This window comes from Enhydra lutris, unplaced genomic scaffold, assembly GCF_002288905.1.
Source record: "Enhydra lutris kenyoni isolate GAN:26980312 unplaced genomic scaffold, ASM228890v2 scaffoldscaffold36, whole genome shotgun sequence".
In the NCBI taxonomy this organism is placed as follows: Eukaryota; Metazoa; Chordata; class Mammalia; order Carnivora; family Mustelidae; genus Enhydra; species Enhydra lutris.
The window spans coordinates 3,858,988-3,878,987 of NW_019154120.1; the positions used below are offsets into that span (position 1 = coordinate 3,858,988).

The following is a 20,000-nucleotide window of genomic DNA, read 5'->3' on the forward strand; positions in this document are numbered from 1 at the left end:
AAAAAATCACAACAAACACGATTTCAACTTACTTATCAGATCCACAGAAGACAGAGCTGTCCCATTTTGTGGTGGGATGTGGGCTGTGCTGGGAGGGCATTTGAAGAGCGCACGTCTGCTCTGGGCCCGTCCCCATTCTGTGCATCGGTGTCATCCGACCCACCAGCCCTACTGGAGTCCCCAGCCCAGAGATGCTCAGCCCTTCACTGCCACACCCTCACCGAGGTACCCGGGGCAGGTCCACCTGGGGCAGGTTCCTCCCGGGGCAGATCAAAGTAGGTGATGGAGGGCTGCGCCTGGCAAAGCCTCCTGGGCTCTGAGCCCTAGTTCTGTGAATCACAAGCCATGTGACCTTGGGCGGCGGCTGCGCTGGGCTCCTCGCGTGCGGGCTCGCAGACGAGTGGCAAACTTAACGCCCCACCCCCGGGCCATGACAACGAGGATGGGTGACAAGATAAGTGAGTGATTATGAATTAGGAAAAAAGAAGAAGAAGAAGAAAGGAAAACCCAAATTCTGTGCCCAAGCCCCAGCGGTCAGGACTCGAGTGCGAGCAGCTCCCAAATGTCTTAGCCGCTGCCCACGGGGACGGACCCCAGTGGACCCTGCCCAGACCCCTGACCTCCCCGCACACCGCCGCACCTGCTCTTCCAACTTCTGCCGCAGGGTGAAATTGCCGAACCACGCATCCGGGCCCCCCCCACCGCCGTGGTGAAACAGATATGACTTCAAAGGATTGTTATGCAAAGACCCCATCTCCTGCCATAGGCCTCGTGTTTCTTCTCTGTCACACCTTGTGCATAATCACCCAGTACTTGAACCGAATGTCTAAACGGCCGAAGCTCCTGAAGACAGAGCTATTTACCAATGACAAAAGTGGGGACAACTGTGGCGAGCCTCCCTGGCTCTCTGGGCATTAGCAAAAGACTGTGTCAATATGGTGCCCGGACCTGCCATGACCCCTCGCCCAGTCATCCGCGGAAACAGAGCCATCGAGCCATCCCGGCCAGCGCTCAGCTGCTTCTGAACCGAGCGCCATGCCTTTGAACGTTTCTCAGGACACAATTTTATGGAAAACTGAAGCAAAAGGCAGAACAAGACATTTTCCGCTTGTGTCAGGAAGCACTCTTGGAGAGGAAAGGGTCTGGGGCCATGACGTTGGTGCTCCCCCCAGTGCAGACGGAAGCCGTCAGCCCCTGGAGAGGGGGCCTCGGGAGTCGCCCGCTCACACGCCTCCGTGGAGCCCTCGGTGCGCCGGGGGGACCTGCGGAAGGCACACGGACCCCACCTGGAAGCACAAAACCATGCAGGGTCATGGACAGAAATCAGGGGCTCCTCTCTGGAGCGACACAGAACCAGTTCCAAGGCCCCCAGAGCAAGAATTGTGCTTCTGCCCCTCACCCCCTCACCCCTGGATTTGCACTACAGATACCTGTGGACATTTCCAAATGGTCCACAAAGGTCCTCTGGATGAGGCCCCTCGGTCCGCGTCTACACAGAAGAGCCATCCAGCACTCAGGGGCTCAACTCCGTCATCCGTGGCCCCCGGCAGAGTTAACACATTTCATGATTATTTTTTAAAAATGCAACACGTATATGAACGGAGCACGTCGGCATCTAAACCACGCAGAGAGAATTCCGAATCAACTTGTTGTTGGTTGACCGCATGAGCAACACCTCTTGCTGCTGAAATGACCTCTCGAAGGCAATATAATGACGACACGACAATCTATGTAAATCAAGAACTGCTTGTGGGTTTATTTTACATTTGAGAAAACAGTGGATTTAATTGTGTGAACCAAAATGTACTGTACAATATTAATGATAGAACATCAAAATGTATAATTAATAGTGCATTGCTTGCTTTGTTTCCATTTATTTATTTTTGTCTGATATACATGCATCTGGAAAGACGCAGGTACCAGTAAAACTTCTCTATTTAAATCAAGCTGCAGGAACTAAATTTTATTCAAAAATTGTGGTTTTACATTATATACACAGAAATTTAATATAAAATGACAATATAAAAAGTTAAAAGAGAAAGCATACAGCCAGAAGGTACAAAGAAAGTTGAATAGATTAAAATGGTACGATATGTAACATAGAGGAGTTTTTAAGCTGATGCTGGCAATTTACAAGGAAAGGACTCCAACGTTTGCCCCATGTTTTTTTCATTTACCAATGCAGCACGCTATAGAAAGGTCAGCTTATACCAAAGCTTACATTTGTAAATAACTATAAACCGCAGTATTTTACAGGAAAAAAAGAAATAGCATTTTTACACATTTTTAAATAATAGCTTGCATACTTTTTTTTGCCGAAAGTGGCATTTTTTTTTTCAGCATCCAGAGGGTTTGGGCATAGTGGCAACTGGGGTGTTTGGTGGTGGTGGTGGTGGTGGTGGTTTTTTTTGTGTTTTTTTTTGTTTTGTTTCATTTTCAATGTGTAAAGCTGTGGCTTCCTAACCCCACGACTCCTAGACAACTTTCTATCTTCCGACAGCTGCATGCATGTTTCCTTCACAAACCAGTTCTGCATATAAAAGCTCATTTTTTTAATTATTAAATAAGTTTTGTGTCTGACACAGCTTTTGATCTGAATGAAATGCCTTTAAGCCTTTTTTTCTTTTTTTTTTTTTTTTGAGTGAAAGGCACAGAAATGCAATTGCAGTCCTCAAAGGGTTAAATTTGACACTACCAGGTTCTATGACCTTTATTGTCATGGCAACTTTGTAATTTTAGGATGTCTTTTTATCATTGTTATTTGTGTCTTTCTTCTCTGCTAAATGCATGTCTCTGAGTAGTGTGCCCACTATTTCCTACAGAAGATAGCTTAACATCAAGAACAGATGTTGAAAATAAAGGTCAGACTTTGACTCACAGAAAAAGAAAAATAACATGCACAATCGGACAAAGAGCATATAAATATAACTACAAAATATGTGTAAGAAAAAAACCAAGGTCCAGACAGCCAGCTCGGCAACAAAGGGAAGGCTGATTTCGGAGGCTCAGCCCAGGCCTAGTGCAGTCCAAAGACAACGTGTAGTGCAATGTGCCGCGGTCCCTCGTGCTTCTGGACGCTACTGTTTCTCCAGCTCCGTCACGTAGATCAGGTGGTCCTCAGGGGACTTGCCGTGGGTCTTACTAAGGTGCAGTTTGACTGCGTGCTTGCTTGCGAAAGTCCGGTTGCAAAGCTTGCATTGGAATGTGGAGCCCCCTTCGTCGTCGGCAGCCCCGACCGGGCCCAGGGCTTTGTTTGCCAGGACTTTTGAAACATTCTGCTGTTCTTGAATCTGATTTAGTGGCAGCTTGGAGAGATCCTTCAAGCTGAAGCCCAAGTGTGTTTCTAGGTGATTTATGTACGTAGAAGCAGTTCTGAACTGAGAGGCACAATCGTTGCAAAAGAAAACAGGATGCCCTGTGTCCAGGTTCTTCAGGAACTTGGTACCCCCTGTCCTCCTCAGCTGATACTTCACGTTGGCCAGCCAGTGGCTGATGGTGGTCATGGACAGCCCAGTAAACTTGGAGATGTGCACGCGCTCCTGCGGGCCCAGGTCCGACATGATGTACTTACCCTCCGGCGTCTCCCGCAGGCTCGAGGCAAACTGCGCCTGCAGGAGCAGCAGGTGCTGGGGGTTCCAGTGGGACTGGCGTCCCTTCCTCTTGTGCACGGGCGACAGCTCATCCAGTGCTTCCTCGAAGCTGCTGCCATCAGCATCCGACTTCTCGGACACGGTGGAGGGCGTGGAGGACTTGGGGGTCAGCCGGCCCGTGAGGTTCTTCACCATGTCGGAGATGTCCATGAGGGCGCTCTCCCGGAGAGGGGACGCCACGGGGTCGGCCGCGCTGGAGACCAGGGGCTTGCTTTTGGCCTTGGTCAGGTCGATGGGCTGGTCGCTGTTGTCGTAGTAGTAGCGGTCGATGGCGTCCGCCTGCTTGATGGGGGCGGCGGGGTAGACCGGCTTGTCCAGCATGCTGTTGCTGATCTTGTACAGCATGGCCAGCGGGTCCAGCGATGGGCTCACGGGCTTGGACACCTTGCCCAAGTGCGTGTTCATGATGGACTGCAGCGCGCTGAGCGGGTTGATAAAGGAGGGCTCCGCTGAGTGGTCCGTGATGATCCCCAGGTTATTACAGCCATTGGTGACTTTGGCCTTCAGAGGCTCGGTGCCGTTCGGGGTGTGCGTGTCCAGCACACCCTCCTTTTTGGCCTTTCCCGCCTCCACCTCCGGGCCCTTCTTCTGCGTGGCCTTGCCGCTGCCGCCATCCTCTGCGCGGGGGAAGTCTTTATTCTCTTTGGCCACGGGGGACACAGCCTTGGCCGGGGAGCCCTTCTCCCTGTCAGCAGCGGGCCGCTCCTCCTTCTTCACGCTGACCTTGCCGGTGACCTTCTCCACCAGCTCCTCCATGGCGGACACGTTGCTCTTGTGCGGCGGCGGCGTGAGGCTCCCCGGGGAGTGCAGCAGCGCGCTGTGCTCTGGGGCCAGCGACTTCACGCCGCCGGCATAGGACGGCTGCACCTGCACACTCTGCACGGCGGGCAGCGGCTTCACAGCGCCGGGCAGCTGGTAGGCCGCATGGATGCTGGGGTAGCCGCCCCACGAGGGCGCACCATTCTGCGCTTTGCTGATGGCCGTGGAGACCGTGTTCTCCAGGGACTTGAGGATGTCCACCCCGCCCTTGGGACTATCGTCCAGGTCCTCCTCGCGGAGGTACTGATACAGGGCAGTGGGCTCGAACTTCTCGGGGGTGTCCTCGCTCTCCTCCTTGACCTTCTTGTCTGCCTCGCCCACCGCTGGCGCCTTGTCCTTCTCGGGCTCCTTCTTGTCCTCGGAGGGCGTGGTGCCCGCAGGGGAGTCGGGCTGCTTCTTGATGTGGGTGGCGGGCAGCCGGGTGTGCGTGGTGGGGGGCAGGGGTATGGACTGGATCTTCTCTTCCACCACCGGGTCCAGCACCAGCTGCTTGCCCTTCTTGGAGGCCGAGGTGGTGACCTTGAGGAAGTGGCCGGTGACCATCATGTGGGCGGTGAGCTGTTGCAGCGTGTCGTGTGAGCTCCCACACTCCATGCACTTGAGGATCTGCGCCTTGCGGGCCTCGAACTGCCAGGTGTAGCTGGCGCCATTCTGGTAGCCGTAACGGTTGTTGGGCGTCACGTACGGGTTGCCAGTCTTCTGGTCCTTGGCCACCTCGCTGAGCACGGCGTCGGCACCAAGCCCCGCGGGTTCCGGCGAACACGGGGACGCCAGGTCCTGCAGGGCGCGCTTCTTGGTGGAAGGGACCAGCTTGGTGATGGCCGGCACCGGCTCCTTCAGAGGCACTTTCTGGTAATGCTTTGTCTTGATCATGTGGACGCTCAGGTCCTGCAGGGACTCGAAGGAGTGGCCACAGTACATGCACTTGAGTACCTTCTGGGCGTCCTCCTTGCCTTCCATCTCCATCAGTGAGCGTTTCCTGGGCTTGGACCACCGCTTGGTCTTCTCGGAGTCCTTGTCCCTGTTGTCATCGCGGTAGTGCCCCGTCTCGTTCATGTGCACGGTCAGCTCCACCAGCGTGTCGTACGCGGCGCTGCAGTCCTTGCAGCGGAACTTGCTGGCGCCCGTGAACACCGAGCCGTACAGCTTGTTGTTCTGCCGGTATAGCTGCACGGTGCTGAAGAGGCTGGGCTCGGGGAGCAGCCCATACGAGGGTGTCTGCTGCAGCGTCTTGGCCAGCGCGGCCTGATGCCAGTCGTACCCCGAGCCGCCGCTGCCGCCGCTGCCGGAGCCCGAGCCCGAGCCCGAGCTGGGGGTGCTGGCCGTGGTGCCCGTGGCGCCCGCCGTGCAGGCGGGGGGTGTGGGGGCAGGGGTGGAGCCCTCCTTCTGGCCCGCATCGTTGTTGCTGGGGGTCGAACCCGACTTCTTCAAATCCAGGGCCAGGCTGGACCAGCAGGACTCGGAGAACAAGTTCGCATACACAGCCTTGATCTGGGCCAAGCTGTCCTGGGGGTAGGAGACGCTGTCCGGGCCCTGTGGGTCCTCCTTCTCCTCTCTGGAGGAAGAGCTTTTGAAGTGGACGAGCTGGTCGCTGTTCTCGCTGAAGGGCGACCCGTAGCCAGCGTCCTGGTTTGTTGCGGAGCTGACAGGGGAGTTCTGGTAGCTCTGAGCTTCCTTGATCTCAGGGTCCTCATTGCACACGTAGTCGCTTTCCGGGATGTCCAGAGACAGCCCGTCCTCCTCCACGTTCTCTTCATCTATTTCTGCTGCCTTCAGTTCTTCCTCAGGAACATAAGCTAGGAGAGAAAAATGAAACACAGTCAGGGGAAATAAATCATCTTCAAGGACACGGCCTCCCCAGCAGTTAGATGATCTTTAAAAAGATGTTTTCTCAGCCAAGAGCCCGGGCGGGAAGGCTCCCCCTGCTTTAAGGAATGACCCACTCTGAGGCTCCTGGGGGAATAAGGTTTCCAACAGGACGATACCCTCCTCCTCCTGAGCAAACACACTGTCAGCCAAGGAAACACCACTAAAGGGCCAGTTTCTGCCTGACCCCTTCCTGAAAACATCACCTTGGCCGCCACAGCGGGGCCCGAGGGGGAGCCCGGCCACCTCCTCCCAGAGGCTGTTCCTTCCCTAAGTGACAGGCGGGTCCGTCATGCCTCCCCATCAGGTGGGACCTGTCAACTTGCAGGGCAAGACAGTCCACAAACAGTATCCTATGGTCTCCATAAATAAAAAGCCTCCACAAGGACACACGATGAAAGTACTCTGGTCTTCCCTAAAAAGAAGGACAAAATATACCACTTCCAGCCCCCTGCCCGGACAGAGTGGACATCACCTGCACGGGGACAGTAGACAGTTGTACAAAGCAGCATTATTTATAAGCACCAAAGGGTGTAGATAACCCAAGTATCCACTGACAAATGAACGGAGGGACTAAACATGTGTAGTACACGAAGGAATAGTATTCAGCCTCTAAGTTAGGAACCTGACCCGCACTACAGCGAGGAAAAACCTGAAGGCGTTTCAGGGAGATGCGCTGGGCAGAGGAGGGCACGTACCATAGGATTCCACCTACAGGAAGCACCTAGGATAAGGAGTCACATTCGCAGGGACAGAGAGCAGAGTGTGGTTTGCAGGGGCTGAAGGAGGGCGATGGGGAAGTGGTAGTTCACGGGGACAGTTTCAGCCCTAGAAGAGGAAACGTTCCGCAGAAAGACGGTGGGGATGAATGCACAACAGTGTGAAAGTCGACGCCACATAACTTTCCACTTGAAAATGGTTAAAATGTTAACTTTCACGTGATGAATGTTTTACCCACAATAAAAACTTCTTTTTTTTTTTTTTTTTTTTTAATTTTAACAGAGCCTGTAGTACTCGCTCTGATGGCCTACAGCAGGCTGCATGTGCAGCGACTTCTGGAGTCAAAGACGCCACCTCCCAGAGGAAGCCACAGGGCACTGACAACTGTCACGTGAATGAGAGGTCTGGAGGGTGCATAAATCCTTAGATGAAACCTGGTTTTGACTGCAGGACATTTCAGATTCTTTAACAGGTGACCGGTCTTGTTAAGTCCCCAAGGGAGCTTATGGCATGCACTACCTCTTATTTGACCAATGTGAATTTATTTATTTTTAATTTTTGTTTTTGAGGAAACAACTACCCAAACGAGTGTTCCATGCGCTCCTTGGGAAATCTGGGGCTAAGACATTTTCCAGGAAGCCCCCAGAAAAACGCACTGCTATGAGGCGAGAGGGGTGTCTCATTAAATAGGGTCACTCATTATCACCTTATCAGAGCCCCATCCTAGGGGAACCAGGCTGAGAGCAGACGCGTCCCCAGAAACCGCAGGAAGGAGACGGAGAACACGCCGGCCCGCGGGGCGGACGCCGGGCCAGGAGGAGGGGACCTGGGAGGACCAGCAGCTGCAAACAGAGGGTCTGGGGATGGGGTGGCGCGCACTCCGAGCACGAGCACACACAGTCCCCGCAGGACGCACGCACGCGCACGCACTCTCACGCGCACGCGCGGGGAATCCCTCGACTTGGTCGTTGCGTCGGCCTCTCAGCAGCGCACGGCGTGGGCCGCTTCCCGCCCCTGAGCGCGGGCGACCCGCGGGCTGAGCATGCGCGATCACGCGGCTCACAGCCGAGCCCGCACCGAGCAGCGTCCGCGAGCGAGTGCGGCCGGTGCAGTCGGCACCTCGCGGCCCGCGCGCAAGATCACCGCCCGCGCCGCAGAGGCCTCACCCCACGCGCCGGCATCTGGATGCGCTGCACACATCCCACCGCCCTCCTGCGAGCTGTAAAGCTCAGAAAACTAAAAAAAAAAAAAAAAAAAGGGGGGGGGGGGAGAGACTGCCGAGTTGAATGTCATCTTCATTTTGTCTATAATTATTGAAGTTTTAGGACAGTGCAGGGTTGGAAGGTTCAACACTCAGGTCCTCAGCCAAGGGGCCCAGGCAGCCTCGCTGCCTCTTCCCAAGCTGGGCCGGCCCCGAGGTCCACCTCTGTGGGTTCCGCTGGGGACAGCCAAGGCTCGGAGGCACCCGGCAGGGCGGAACCCGTGCGAAGATGCGGGTGCCAGGTCCCCCAGCAGCTCTGGTAACTCACCCTCGGGCAGCTCCCAAACCAGCGTCCACGGGAGGAGGTCACCTACGAGACGTGGTCTGTCCACTTCTGTGAAAGCAACGTTCATGCCCTAGCAAGTAATTAAAACTAATTTCAAGGAAGTGTTTGTTGTTGTTTTGAAGAGAGAGAGCACAAGCAGGGGAACAGCAGAGGGAGATGGAGAGGCAGCTCCACGCTGAGTGGGAAGCCCGACCGGGGGCTCGATCCCAGAAGCCCAGGACCACGACCCAGGCTGAAGGCAGCCACTTGACCAACTGAGCCACTCAAGCGGCCATCAAGGAAAGGTGTTATCTGAACCCATTTGGCTCAGCCTGGGAGGCCCATCACTGTGGGTCTGTTCCCCGTGTCACCTGTCAGCTGGTCTGTCTCCCTCACGGGATGGAAGCGGGACTGCCCACTGTCTACACCCCAGCGGGCACCCATCCATGTGAGCTGAATAAAGAAAGGACTTCTGTCTGGGCTCTGGGAGCCCAGAGCCAGGAAACACCCTGTAACAGCATTAGGGTTTGTGCGGTACCCGCCAGCCCTCAGCTGCAAAGGGGGCCTCTCCAAGTCTGGAATGGCACAGACACAACTAAGTTGGCACCTGCCTGCCCCCTCAGGCATTCCCTCCCCTGACCGACTGGGGGGTGATCAGACCACACTCCATCCCAGGCCGCCTTCCTCCTGAGGCAGTCCAGTCTACACCCGGAAGCTCCTGGGTTGAGCCGAAATGAGTTTCACCGACCACTCCACAGCCCCGAGGCGACCATGACTGGGGTGTCAGGTGGAACCACACAGAGCAGCCCCAAGCCTCTTCCACAAGGAAACCCTCCTAAGAGGTATGGGTTTTCAGTGAGCTTTTCCCCACCTGGGTACCTGCATCCATGGTATTCCAGGGAGGGATCCCCGCTGTGCCTGGCCTGCTGGACTCGTGGGGAGGGAACCCCAGTGTGCTCTCAGGTGAAGCCCAGGATCCTCCCTGCTTTCCCTGACCCGGGCTCAGATGCCCCCCTTCCAAGCACGCCTGTGGGGAAGCAGCGTCAAGGTCCCTCCTGTCCCAGCCATGCTCCTGGGGATGGTATGTGTTGACCCTCCTGCCCTTGGGCCAGTGCACTGGCTGCCTCTGGCCGCCCCATCCTGTGGCTCTTGCTTATCGCACACTGGGCTCTTTCATGCCCATGCGCACCCCTTCCGGGAGTCTCCCAGTGCAAGCCTATGACCCCCAAATCCATGTCCCCTCCCCAGGTCTGCTGGTCATAGCCTCATCAGGGGATGGCATCCGAAGCCTGGGCTTTGTCATGCCTTCCCCTTCCCACATGTTTTCAGAGCCAGCCCCATGTCTCACACAAAGAAGCAGCTCCAACTGATATGACATGAATTTGTCATGATGTGAGTGTTCCGGACACTCCCAAGTCAGTTACGTGCAAACGCAATGCTCCTTCTGTCCCCTCCCCAGATAACAGCACACTTTCTCCTGAATTCAAGAACCCCCTAAATCAGTGGTCATGAACCATCCCAAACAAGTTACCCCTTCCAGAAAAGCAATGGTTGTCCTAGTTCCCCAACCCTGTATCCACCCCCCCCCCCCCCCCCCCAATGAAGCCCCCCCCCCCCCCCCGACATGGCCCAGCACGCGCTGCAGAGCCATCCAGCCGGGCCTCCCCTCTTGTCCTGTAGCCTTCGTCCTCCAGGCTGGCCTGGGGAGCCCCACTCTCACAATCCCAGAGTCAAAACCTCCATGAAAGCCATGTCCTGCCAGGGGCTACAAAACCCCAGACAGACCCCTCCCCTGCCACGCGTCCAGGCTTGAGTGCAACCTGGTCCCAGGCAGGACCCCACCCCACCTTGTGAACGACACTATCCTCGAGGCGAGGCTCAGATGTCACCTCCATCCCTCGCCTTCTTAATCCCCGACCAAATCCACCATCCCCTAAAGGACTGGGAGAGGTTTACCTGCCCCTCCTCGTGTCCAGACCATGAACTTGCACTCCGCTCACATGCTCAGGCCACCCCACCTGCAGCTCACGGGGCCCTGCCCATACTACCACCTCCTTCCACCCCACGAGCCTCCGAGGCAGCGTCACTGAGATGCCCGTTCTGCAGGTGAGGAAGCCAAGTCTCCACGAAGCTGAGCAGCTCCCCCAGTCCCACGGGGAAGGAACCACGGGCTATCCACACGGGTGACCTGACTCCCAGGCAGGCCCCTTCCCCCAGCCACCTCAGGATGAAGCTGCTTCCCCCTGTCAGCATCCCAACGCCAGGGAGCACATCCCATCCATGCTGTGGACGTGAGCGACCCAAAGCCGTTCTGTACAGAGTGTTTAGAACATGCTCCAGTCATGGCAGCAAGAGGAGAGTCTGAAATGTGGACACTCTTTGGCCCAATAATTTCACTTTCGGATAGAAAGCCAGGATCACGGTATGAAACACAGAAAACGCTTCGTGCACAAAGATGTCCTTCATCGTGTCATTCCAGACAAGATGGCAACACTCAGAATGATCAACAATAAAAGAGAATTAACTGATTTGTAGTTTATTCTGAGGATGGACTATCATTCAAACGTTAAAAAGTATCTTTAATGACTTGGGCAGGTCATTAAGTGAAAAAAGCAAATGACAAAAACTGTGTACATGGAACAAGGGAAAAATTGTTTGAAAAGAATAATGGGTTTTTTCCTAGATAATGAATCTATGGTCATGTGGAGAGACACTGCTCTTGATAAATATCTCTACCTTCAAGACCTTCTTCAGTGTTTTCGGCTCAGCAAACAGGGATTAGCTACCTCATACTGTTTCTGGAAGAAAAGAGCTGGCAGCAACCCTTCGGCGAGACCCCAGCAACCACTAGCCGGATCCTGGGAACGGCGCCCCCCCCATGAAGGGAGGGCTTGGCCTGGGAGTAGAAATGTGCAAAGGGCTTCATTAACTATTATTTTTCAAAACATGTTAAAAAGTAAAGGGGGGCAGGAACAGTGAGGGGTGCAGATGGGATGTGGGTTCCGGTAAGAGGGACTACAGTGGGCAGGAGGGTCTCCTGCTTCTGGGAGGAGCATCCCCGTCCCCAGTGTGTTCTGGAGAAGGCTGCCGAGTCCCGCAGACGCCACGGGTGCCAGGGCCTCTCCGGCGGCCCTCAGCCCGCCCGCTCGAGGGTCACCACGCTGCACCACGTCAGCCTTCTAGAACCTTAGGGTGTGCGCCTTCACCATCTACTCTCCCAGCTATCAGTCCTGGAAGGTTGGCTTCTCCTGGCTGTTTGGCTCCTCTACCGTGTTGTTTTAGCCCACTGACCTGTTTTTTGAGTGAGTTCACATCTCAGTGGTAATAATCAAGGGGCCGGAGGAAGTGTGGACCCAGAGGGGCAGCCGGGGCCCCCTCCCCTGTGTCTGCACTGTGACAGCCTTCTGACCCTAGAGTTGTTTTCCCGCTCCCTCTTCAGATGAGATGGGCAGGGTAAAATTAGCTTCTGCAGACAACATATCCCTTAACCCGGTCATCTGCATTCCAGTGGCCCATTCCACGGGCTCACCGGCCCAAGCGCAGGTCGGGATGTTCACGGTCACGTGGGATGGCCACAGCCCATAACAGGTGCAAAGGATTCGACTTTCATACAGAGGAAGGCGTGAAGGAGCCGCACTGAACCTTCCAGACTAACTCTTCAAGCCACGGAGCCAGCCTGCCTTACCCATCTGCCCCCCGTTCCGAGAACTTCAAGGGCTGCCTTGGCTCCACGTCCCCAGCACTAACGATGACCATAAACACAGAATTCTCAGAGCAGCAACTCCTGCGTGCTCACAGCCGCCAGCACCCACCCCACACAGTGACCCCAACCTCCCACTCCTCTCCACCACCCCCGGAGAGCTGATGGATGGAGCTTCCTGAGGCTCCCCCAGGGTCAGCTGGGCTCCAGCCCTCTCCGCCCCTTTAAAAGCAATGCTCGAGCCTCCTGGGGAAATCCCAATGGCTCCTGCCTTCCAAATCTGGGCTCGGACCAAGGGCACTGACATTGCGGGGTCAGAGGCCTCAGAAGGCCCTAAAAGCGACTGAGTTCCCATTTAAGAGTTTGGGCCTGGGGAGGACGAGAAGGCTGGCCTCGAGGACAGGGCTGTACTGAAGATGGAGATTCGCACACCATACCCAGAACATGACGCCTGGAAAGTCCGGCCAGACGCAGGGGTTCAGCAGGTGGCAGGGAAGGAGGCTTTTGGTTTTGCCACGTCTGCATCTGGAGGAACGGGCTAACCAGCTTTTCAAGACGAGGCCCCTGAGCCATACCTGCCACACACGCAGGGGCACAGAGTGTGTGCGAGGGGTGCTCGAGGTAAGGGGTGACCTGGGCAGCCTGGACCTGGAGGCCAGGGTGTGTGGGGGAGGGTGACATTCCACTGGCGTGTCTCTAGAGGGTCCAGGCAAATGAGGCCACAGCTGGGACCCCTCCTGAAGGACAGATGCCCATCACTTTTGTGACGTGAGGGCAAACAGGTGAGACACCTGGCGAGGAGCCCCAGCCCTGTCACCTATGGACAGTAGGGCCCAACCACTTGTCAGGGCCCCTTAGTTTCCTCAAACCACATTCAGGACGACTACTGGTGTCTTTGGGGGAGGCGGGGCTCTAGTAAGTGCTCACAGCAAAGGCAGCCTGCCTCCCTCGAGGCTAAGTCCTTGACTGCAGCCCTCCTGCGTCCTCCTCACGCCCTGCAGATGCAAAATGAGCTGGGAAATGCATGTGGAGGGGCCAGCCCCGTACACCATCAGACGCACCCCTGCTTTGCCGCACACCTCACAAGCTGTTGCCAACTTCGAACCATTGGAACAAAATAAGGAACGTTCGTCCCGACAAGAGCCGACCCATGACGGGGCCTCGGCTTCGGGTGGACGGTGCATCTCACAACCGGACTCAGAATCAGGACCAGGGTTGGCTCAGGAGGTTTGTTCTGGAACTTCTGCATCCCCCAGGCCCTCCATCTGCCTCTGCCATCTGGCAGTTCCCCTGGTGACCACACCTTCCACCAGGGAGCAGAGCAACGAAGGCGGGTGGGAACTCGCCAGGACCGCAAATGCGTTCCTGGTTAGCTGCTCCTCCCGAGTTGGTGGAAATAAAGGACAAGGATCAGGCTGGGAAACTTTGTTTACCCAAGTTCTTTTCCTCATTAGCACGCATAATTGAGAGTTGGCTATGAAGGAGGAAAACGGATATTTAAAAATGACTAATCTCAAACACAGGTCTGTCCCTGCTTGGTTACAGGCTTACAGTAAATACCAAACTTCGCTATCACATTGCCACCTGGTGAAACTATATGATCAGACCAAGTTACATGCTTATCTGCATCAAACTAGGTTTTAGACCAGCAAATGTGATACAGTGAACAGATGGCCATTAGATCAAAACACACCTACTCCAAGGGGCCCGTTCACAAAAGGGTCTCACACACACCTAAGTGATGAGTGCACAGCTGCAATTCATTGTGGAATCTCGCAAAACACGCTTTCTTCCAAATTTATAATTGATCACTTGTAAAGTTACTTCACCTCTGTTCCCAAGAGAGCCAGTGGTTTTGATGAAAGTTAGAATATACTGGGAAATAAAAACGCAGAGAAAGCAGATAGAGGTACAGAGCTCCTTCCTTCCTACTCGGAAAAGGACACTACAATACAAGCAGGATATATGTTAATTTACGAACATAAGTTCTGATTTTCTGCAGGAAGGTTGACACTCTGCCAAGCAGAGCTGAAAGGCCACTTCTGCTCACATGTGATAGGAGCAAAAAAATTTTCTGTCACTTTGGCAGATTTTAATTGCCTAGTACCAATCACTAATGGACTGGTCTGCTACACCATCTGATTTATGCTGGAATCGTTTCTTTATTTAAAACCCGATAGGAGCCATTTTTAAGAACAGTAGAGTCTGTGAACACAATAGCCTGTGATTTTTACCCATCTCTAATTTTAATTAGGGATCCACAGGTAACTTCCTGAACTGTAATTTCTTCTTTTGCTCACTGCCCCAGAATTCAGTGTCGAGTTCTTAAGTGAGAAGGAAGAAACCCCCTTTCGAGGCTCCTTCCCTATGAGCACACCAGCTAATATCCTTGCGCCCATTATATTGATGCAACTGAGCCAGTGGGACAGCACGAATCAGAGCTTAAACCTGAAGACAGAGACCACAGACTTTCACTGGTTTTCAAGGACATCAGGAAGAAAAAGAGGAAAAATTCATGAGAACCTCGCAAAATTAAAAGAGAACTTAAAATGGAGAAGAACGAGAAGTCAATCATCCTTCTATGAACCTGGGAAATCACAGGTATACATCACTACTGCTGGATGGTATGTTAATGAACTACGCACACGTTCTCTTGTTCCACGAGTTAATGGTGTCACCGTCGCCAACAGATGCATGCCCGGTGCCAAGCACGGGGGGACATCATATGCTTTTGGCACCTGCCTCCACACTGAGGAAGGACGGACACCACACTCTGGTGGTCTGATGAGTCCGGGCCTACAGACCCAATATCAGCAAACCAGGCCCAAAACACTGGGTTCCAACCTGGTGTTATTGACCAACACCGGAAAAGACTTTCATCAGGTAGGGTCAGGTTCATCCTGAGAGATGGCACTGGGAGATCAGAAGGGGAGACTCGGGCACGGACTCTCTTCAAATGGCTGATATCAACACGAGGAAGGTGACTCAGCCCAAGCACCTGTCCGTGCTTGCACTGCCTGCCGTGCACAAGAGCCATCACGATGAACCAGTAGCGAGTGTGTCCCCATCCAGGAGACACGGTGTGCCCCTGCAGTTCCCCACCACGTCTTCTGTTACAGAGGGAACATCCCTAAATAAAGGCATTGGGACACACAAGTGAGTGAGGACGGAGAGAAAAAAGGGCTTTCTAGGCTCCACAGCCCACCCAGGGCACACGTCTCAGAAGGGCTCACATCTCAGGAGTGCGTCCCTACTTTCAAATCTAGTGTCTTATTCTCACAAAGGCACAGGATGAAAGAGGAGAAATGGGAACTTGAACTTTTGGGGGGCAATGATGTCATCAGTGCAGGGAAACACATAGACTTGGAGATGCCAGGGACAGGCTGACTCGTACCAGAAAGTCAGGGGAGTTTTTATCCTTGAGTATGCTGTGGCCAGATGTAGATCCTGTACCTCCGTGAGCAAGCATGAGCCCCAGGACCCTATATAAGCATTTCCACACCTGGCAGGAAGCTTAACACGAGATCACAGACACCCGAGTAACAACGGTGACAATCCCAGGTACAGCCACACTACCAAGACTGAAAGCAGCATTCTCTCATCACAATAATTGGTTTTGTGTCTACTGTTATCAGTAAATTCTCATAACTGCTTTCCTAGATGCTTTTTAAAAATGTTTACCTAGGCAGAGGCAGAGAGAGAGAGAGAGAGAGAGAGAGAGTCCGACTCGGAATTTAGGCAATTATTCGTGATGATCTTTTGTTTTCATTACAAGCTACAACTTTCTAAAAATCCATATGGCTACAAATGTACCAAAATATAGTCCTCGTTTTATTTCTGGTAATGAAACTGTGAGAAGAATATACTTCACATGGTGAAGGGATGTAATTTCTCAGCCTGGGAGATTTTGATGCGAGCAGCTACTTTTACACAGAAAACCGAGTCAGCCCCACGCCACTGCGTCTGCTCCACCAACCCCCCACCAGCGCCGCCACCTCCCCTCCACCCTCACCACCCCCCGCGTGGAAATCTGATGAATGAGTAAGCTTGGAAATGGTAGCTGCTGTATAAAATTCTCCTTTTACAATTACTTACAGAAATAAATGACATTTCTTCCCATCAAATAAAACAAAGACTCCAAATCATCTTCTGCCACTTCTTTTTGTGTCAAAACAGCTTTGCCATCATCCCCCCCGCCCTCCCTGAGCCTAGCACGCGCTGTGGAGTGTGACACTCTGAGCACACGCAGTGTGTCCCAATGTCAGCAGGAGAACACGCCTAGCAGCCGCACAGCACACCTGAACAATCACACATCAGCACCCACCAGGCAGGAGAGAAGCTGCTGCCAGCTCTGTGTGCACACGTGTGTATTCATGGGTGTGTGTGCATGTGTGTGCATTTGTGTGTGGATGTGTGTGCAGGTGTGCACGTCTGCACATGTGAACATGTGCAGGTGTGTGTATAGGTGTTCATGTGTGAGTTCGTGTGTGCATGCGCATGCATTTGTGTGGACACGTGTGGCTGTGTGCATGCATTCGCGTGTGCATTGTGCGAACTATGCATGTGTGTGCATGTGCACTGCGTGCACTCATGTCTGTGTGTGCACGTGTGCAAATGTGCAGCTATGTGCATGTGTGTGTGTGAACGGTGCATGCGTGTGCATGTGTGTGAACATGTGTGGGTGTGCACATGGATTCGTGTGTGCATGTGTGTAAACTGTGAGGGTGTGCTCATATGTGCATACGTGTGCATGTATGTGAGTGTTTGCATATGTGAATGAACAGAAAAATAAAAAAATACATAGACCTCATCATTCCCAAAATGGGAACCAACCAGATCTTCTGGTTAGATTTCACTTTTAAAAAAAATTAAATCTTGTTAATATTTTTTGTCATAAAATGTGCCTTCTGGACGCCAATGTGTCCCCAAAGATGTGCTGTCATCTTAAGCAACAGGAGATTCTGTGCATTCTAATGCAAGTGGACATAAGGCAATGTATATGGTCCCTGTTAGAGTTTAATCTGACACCAACAATGTGTGCCCTGCTGCTTTACAATGTAAATATACACATATTGCCTGAAAAAATATTTTCATCTCAAATTGTAATTATACAATGAGGCACAAACATCTTATCTTTGGCAAACTAGATAAAAATTATATTTCTCAAATTGCAGCCCAACATTTTTAAAAAGATCTTTGTTTCTTTCAAGAAAACAAGATTTTCTCCATTCAATAGTCATTTTAAGAATGGTGAGAAGTGACAGCTGTATTTGTTTTTTAATGGGTAAATGTAGAAAAGTTCCAAATTCCCTCGAGTCTTTGTAACACTGGCTCTGAGCAATTAGGTTCGTCCCCCCCGGCCCCCGCCTGCATCTGAATCTCCATCCCAATTACACAGAACAGAAAGGTCTTCTCCTGAAATGTCCTGTTTTCTATTCTATCACAGGTGAATGCACCAGAAAAATGCCCCCTCGTGATCCTTGTTCCTCAGATAGATGAACAGAAGTGTGGGTACCTCGCCGGCCAGAAGGGCTGAACCAACAGTAGAAGAAAGGCTTTCCCCGGAACACAACTTGCTTTCTAAAAGTCAGCTTTACACTGAGCTACAAAATCTAGCAGGTTACTCAAAATACCCGTCCACACAAGGTAACAAGCACCCATCCGTGTCTGTTCCTACCTGATAACAAAATATCCTGATATAAAGTGAAAGACCTGAGATGCTCCCCTTTCCCCCACCCCACCCCTGATTTAAATATCTGGAATCATTCGGATATGGGCATTTCATGTAATAGGCTAGACGACTCAATGTTGTCATATTTAACTCCCTTGGATTTTAAGAAATACTGTCTAGATTGGAGGAAGATGGTGATCCTGGAAAACACAGTGTGTGCATTTAGCATTTTAGTCTGAAAACACATTGAATAAGCCACATTCACGTAGCTAAATCGACAAGGACATTATGGGACACCTGGCCTGACTGTGTCTCTTGCTGGACACCCCGATTATTTCCTCTAAACGTCGAGTCATGTGTCTAGAACACAGTGAAAAGGAATGACTTTCAATATTTTAAAAATGTGAAATAGCACCAACTACTTAGATAAAATGGCTTTTTCGACAATTAAGGATGGAAAGTGACCTTTTAGGCAAAGGGGGGAAAAATGTGCTAAAAGCTGACCATTTAGAATTACAGGGAAATGAGGAAAACAGAGGTTCTCCTCCCTCCCTTCGAGTCTTTGAGACCGGGTTCTAGAGGCATCGGGAGACCACCCTTGGGTTTCACCAGCTGAAGCTACCCCTTGCCAGCTACCCGCCAGGAAGGAGGAGAGAGCCCCAGCCCCTGCCCGCCCCCTCAGTCCCTCAGAAGGGAGAGCGTGGGGTTAGCAGACGCCTGCATGGGGACAACGGTGCCCTGCACTGGCATGGCTGGGCCACTGTTCTCATCTTGGAGGATTCCTTGCCCTTGCCCTTCCCCGTCTCTCTGATGAATGACACACGCGCACGCGCGGGCACTCTCATTAGGGCTCTACCACCAAAGGCACAGAGATGAATCAGTCCAGGTCCCTCCCCGCTCTGCCCTGTCGAGATGATTCCATTGAAATGTTCATTTTCATCCCTGCCGGCAACATTAGAATGGAAGGTATTTAACCTGTTTCCATTACTTATACAAATCACCATTACGGGGCAGGACAGATGTTCGAATCACGGCACATAACTGACTTCCATACATTCTTCACAGGACGTGTGGGGAGACGGAACACCGCTAGATCATATTATCCAGGCTCGATAATGTTCTCTCTGTTACCAGATTCATTAACTTCCCACATCAGCATTGCACTTGCTTTCTTCGTGGAAATTCCCAGGCTACTTGGGCTCATTTAATTTGGAGAAGGAAGCCTTTCTCGGGGATGATGTTTTGATCAGATGCGCTAAGAGAGTGGAGAGGAGCGCAGGCACAGGCAGGAGGTAGGGAGAAACAAGAGTGGGGAGAGGAAACAACCTTGTCGAAAATGTTACCTTTCCAACATGAATGATGAAAGAGAAGTCAGTTAAAGACGCTGGTACTCAAAGATGGCTGTCACTTCACATAGACACTGGCACAACTCACCTAGAGAGGTGACACTTTGGTGGAGCAAAAATCCTGCTGCATTATTGAGCAAACCGGGGATGGGGGCACAGGCAGACTGCGGGCCCGGGATGCCTGGGGCACCCAGAGAAGTGAATTCGGCAGGTGAATGGATTTCACTCTTCATTTGCATCTTTCAGTGGAGCTGGAGACAGTCTCCTGGCTGAAAGGATGGAACAGGCGCCGGAGTCCCAGTCTGGGCATGAGCCTGGCACCTTCTTCACGTTGTTTCTCTCTGGGATCCGAGGCAGAGGCTGGGAGGGTGCTCCACATAATTGGGCGGCGGGGGGGGGGGGACTCAGGGCCCTTCGACTAGTTATTACCTTCCTTTTCAGAAATGTAACAAACAACAATTTCTAATCAGTATGAAGACATCTGCGCTTTGATCTCTGGCGAGGGGGTCGTGTGGCCCTGAGTCTGCCCAGCGACCACATCTCTGGGCACCCCGGCTGCAGGCAGGCTCCTTGGAGAACATATAAGCTTCAATCACTTCTAGGCAAAGGTTTGGAAACAAAAGATCCATTCGTGGAGCGGAAAAGACAAAACAAATTCTGTTCCAACTGTCCCCACTAGACAGCCTTTCTCTCTAAGAGCTG

The 20,000-nt window shown here is 52.8% G+C and overlaps 1 protein-coding gene across 1 annotated transcript in view; it reads right to left on the reverse strand.

The window, feature by feature from the left end:
- Positions 1 to 1,732: 1,732 nt before the first annotated feature.
- The window catches only part of LOC111154254 (teashirt zinc finger homeobox 1), a 75,070-nt gene continuing 56,802 nt past the window's right edge, over positions 1,733 to 20,000 (reverse strand). The window contains exon 2 of the mRNA XM_022513756.1: positions 1,733 to 6,265. Coding sequence (XP_022369464.1) covers positions 3,078 to 6,265 — 3,188 coding nt within the window. The 3' untranslated portion in view covers positions 1,733 to 3,077. The remainder of the gene's footprint in view (positions 6,266 to 20,000) is intronic.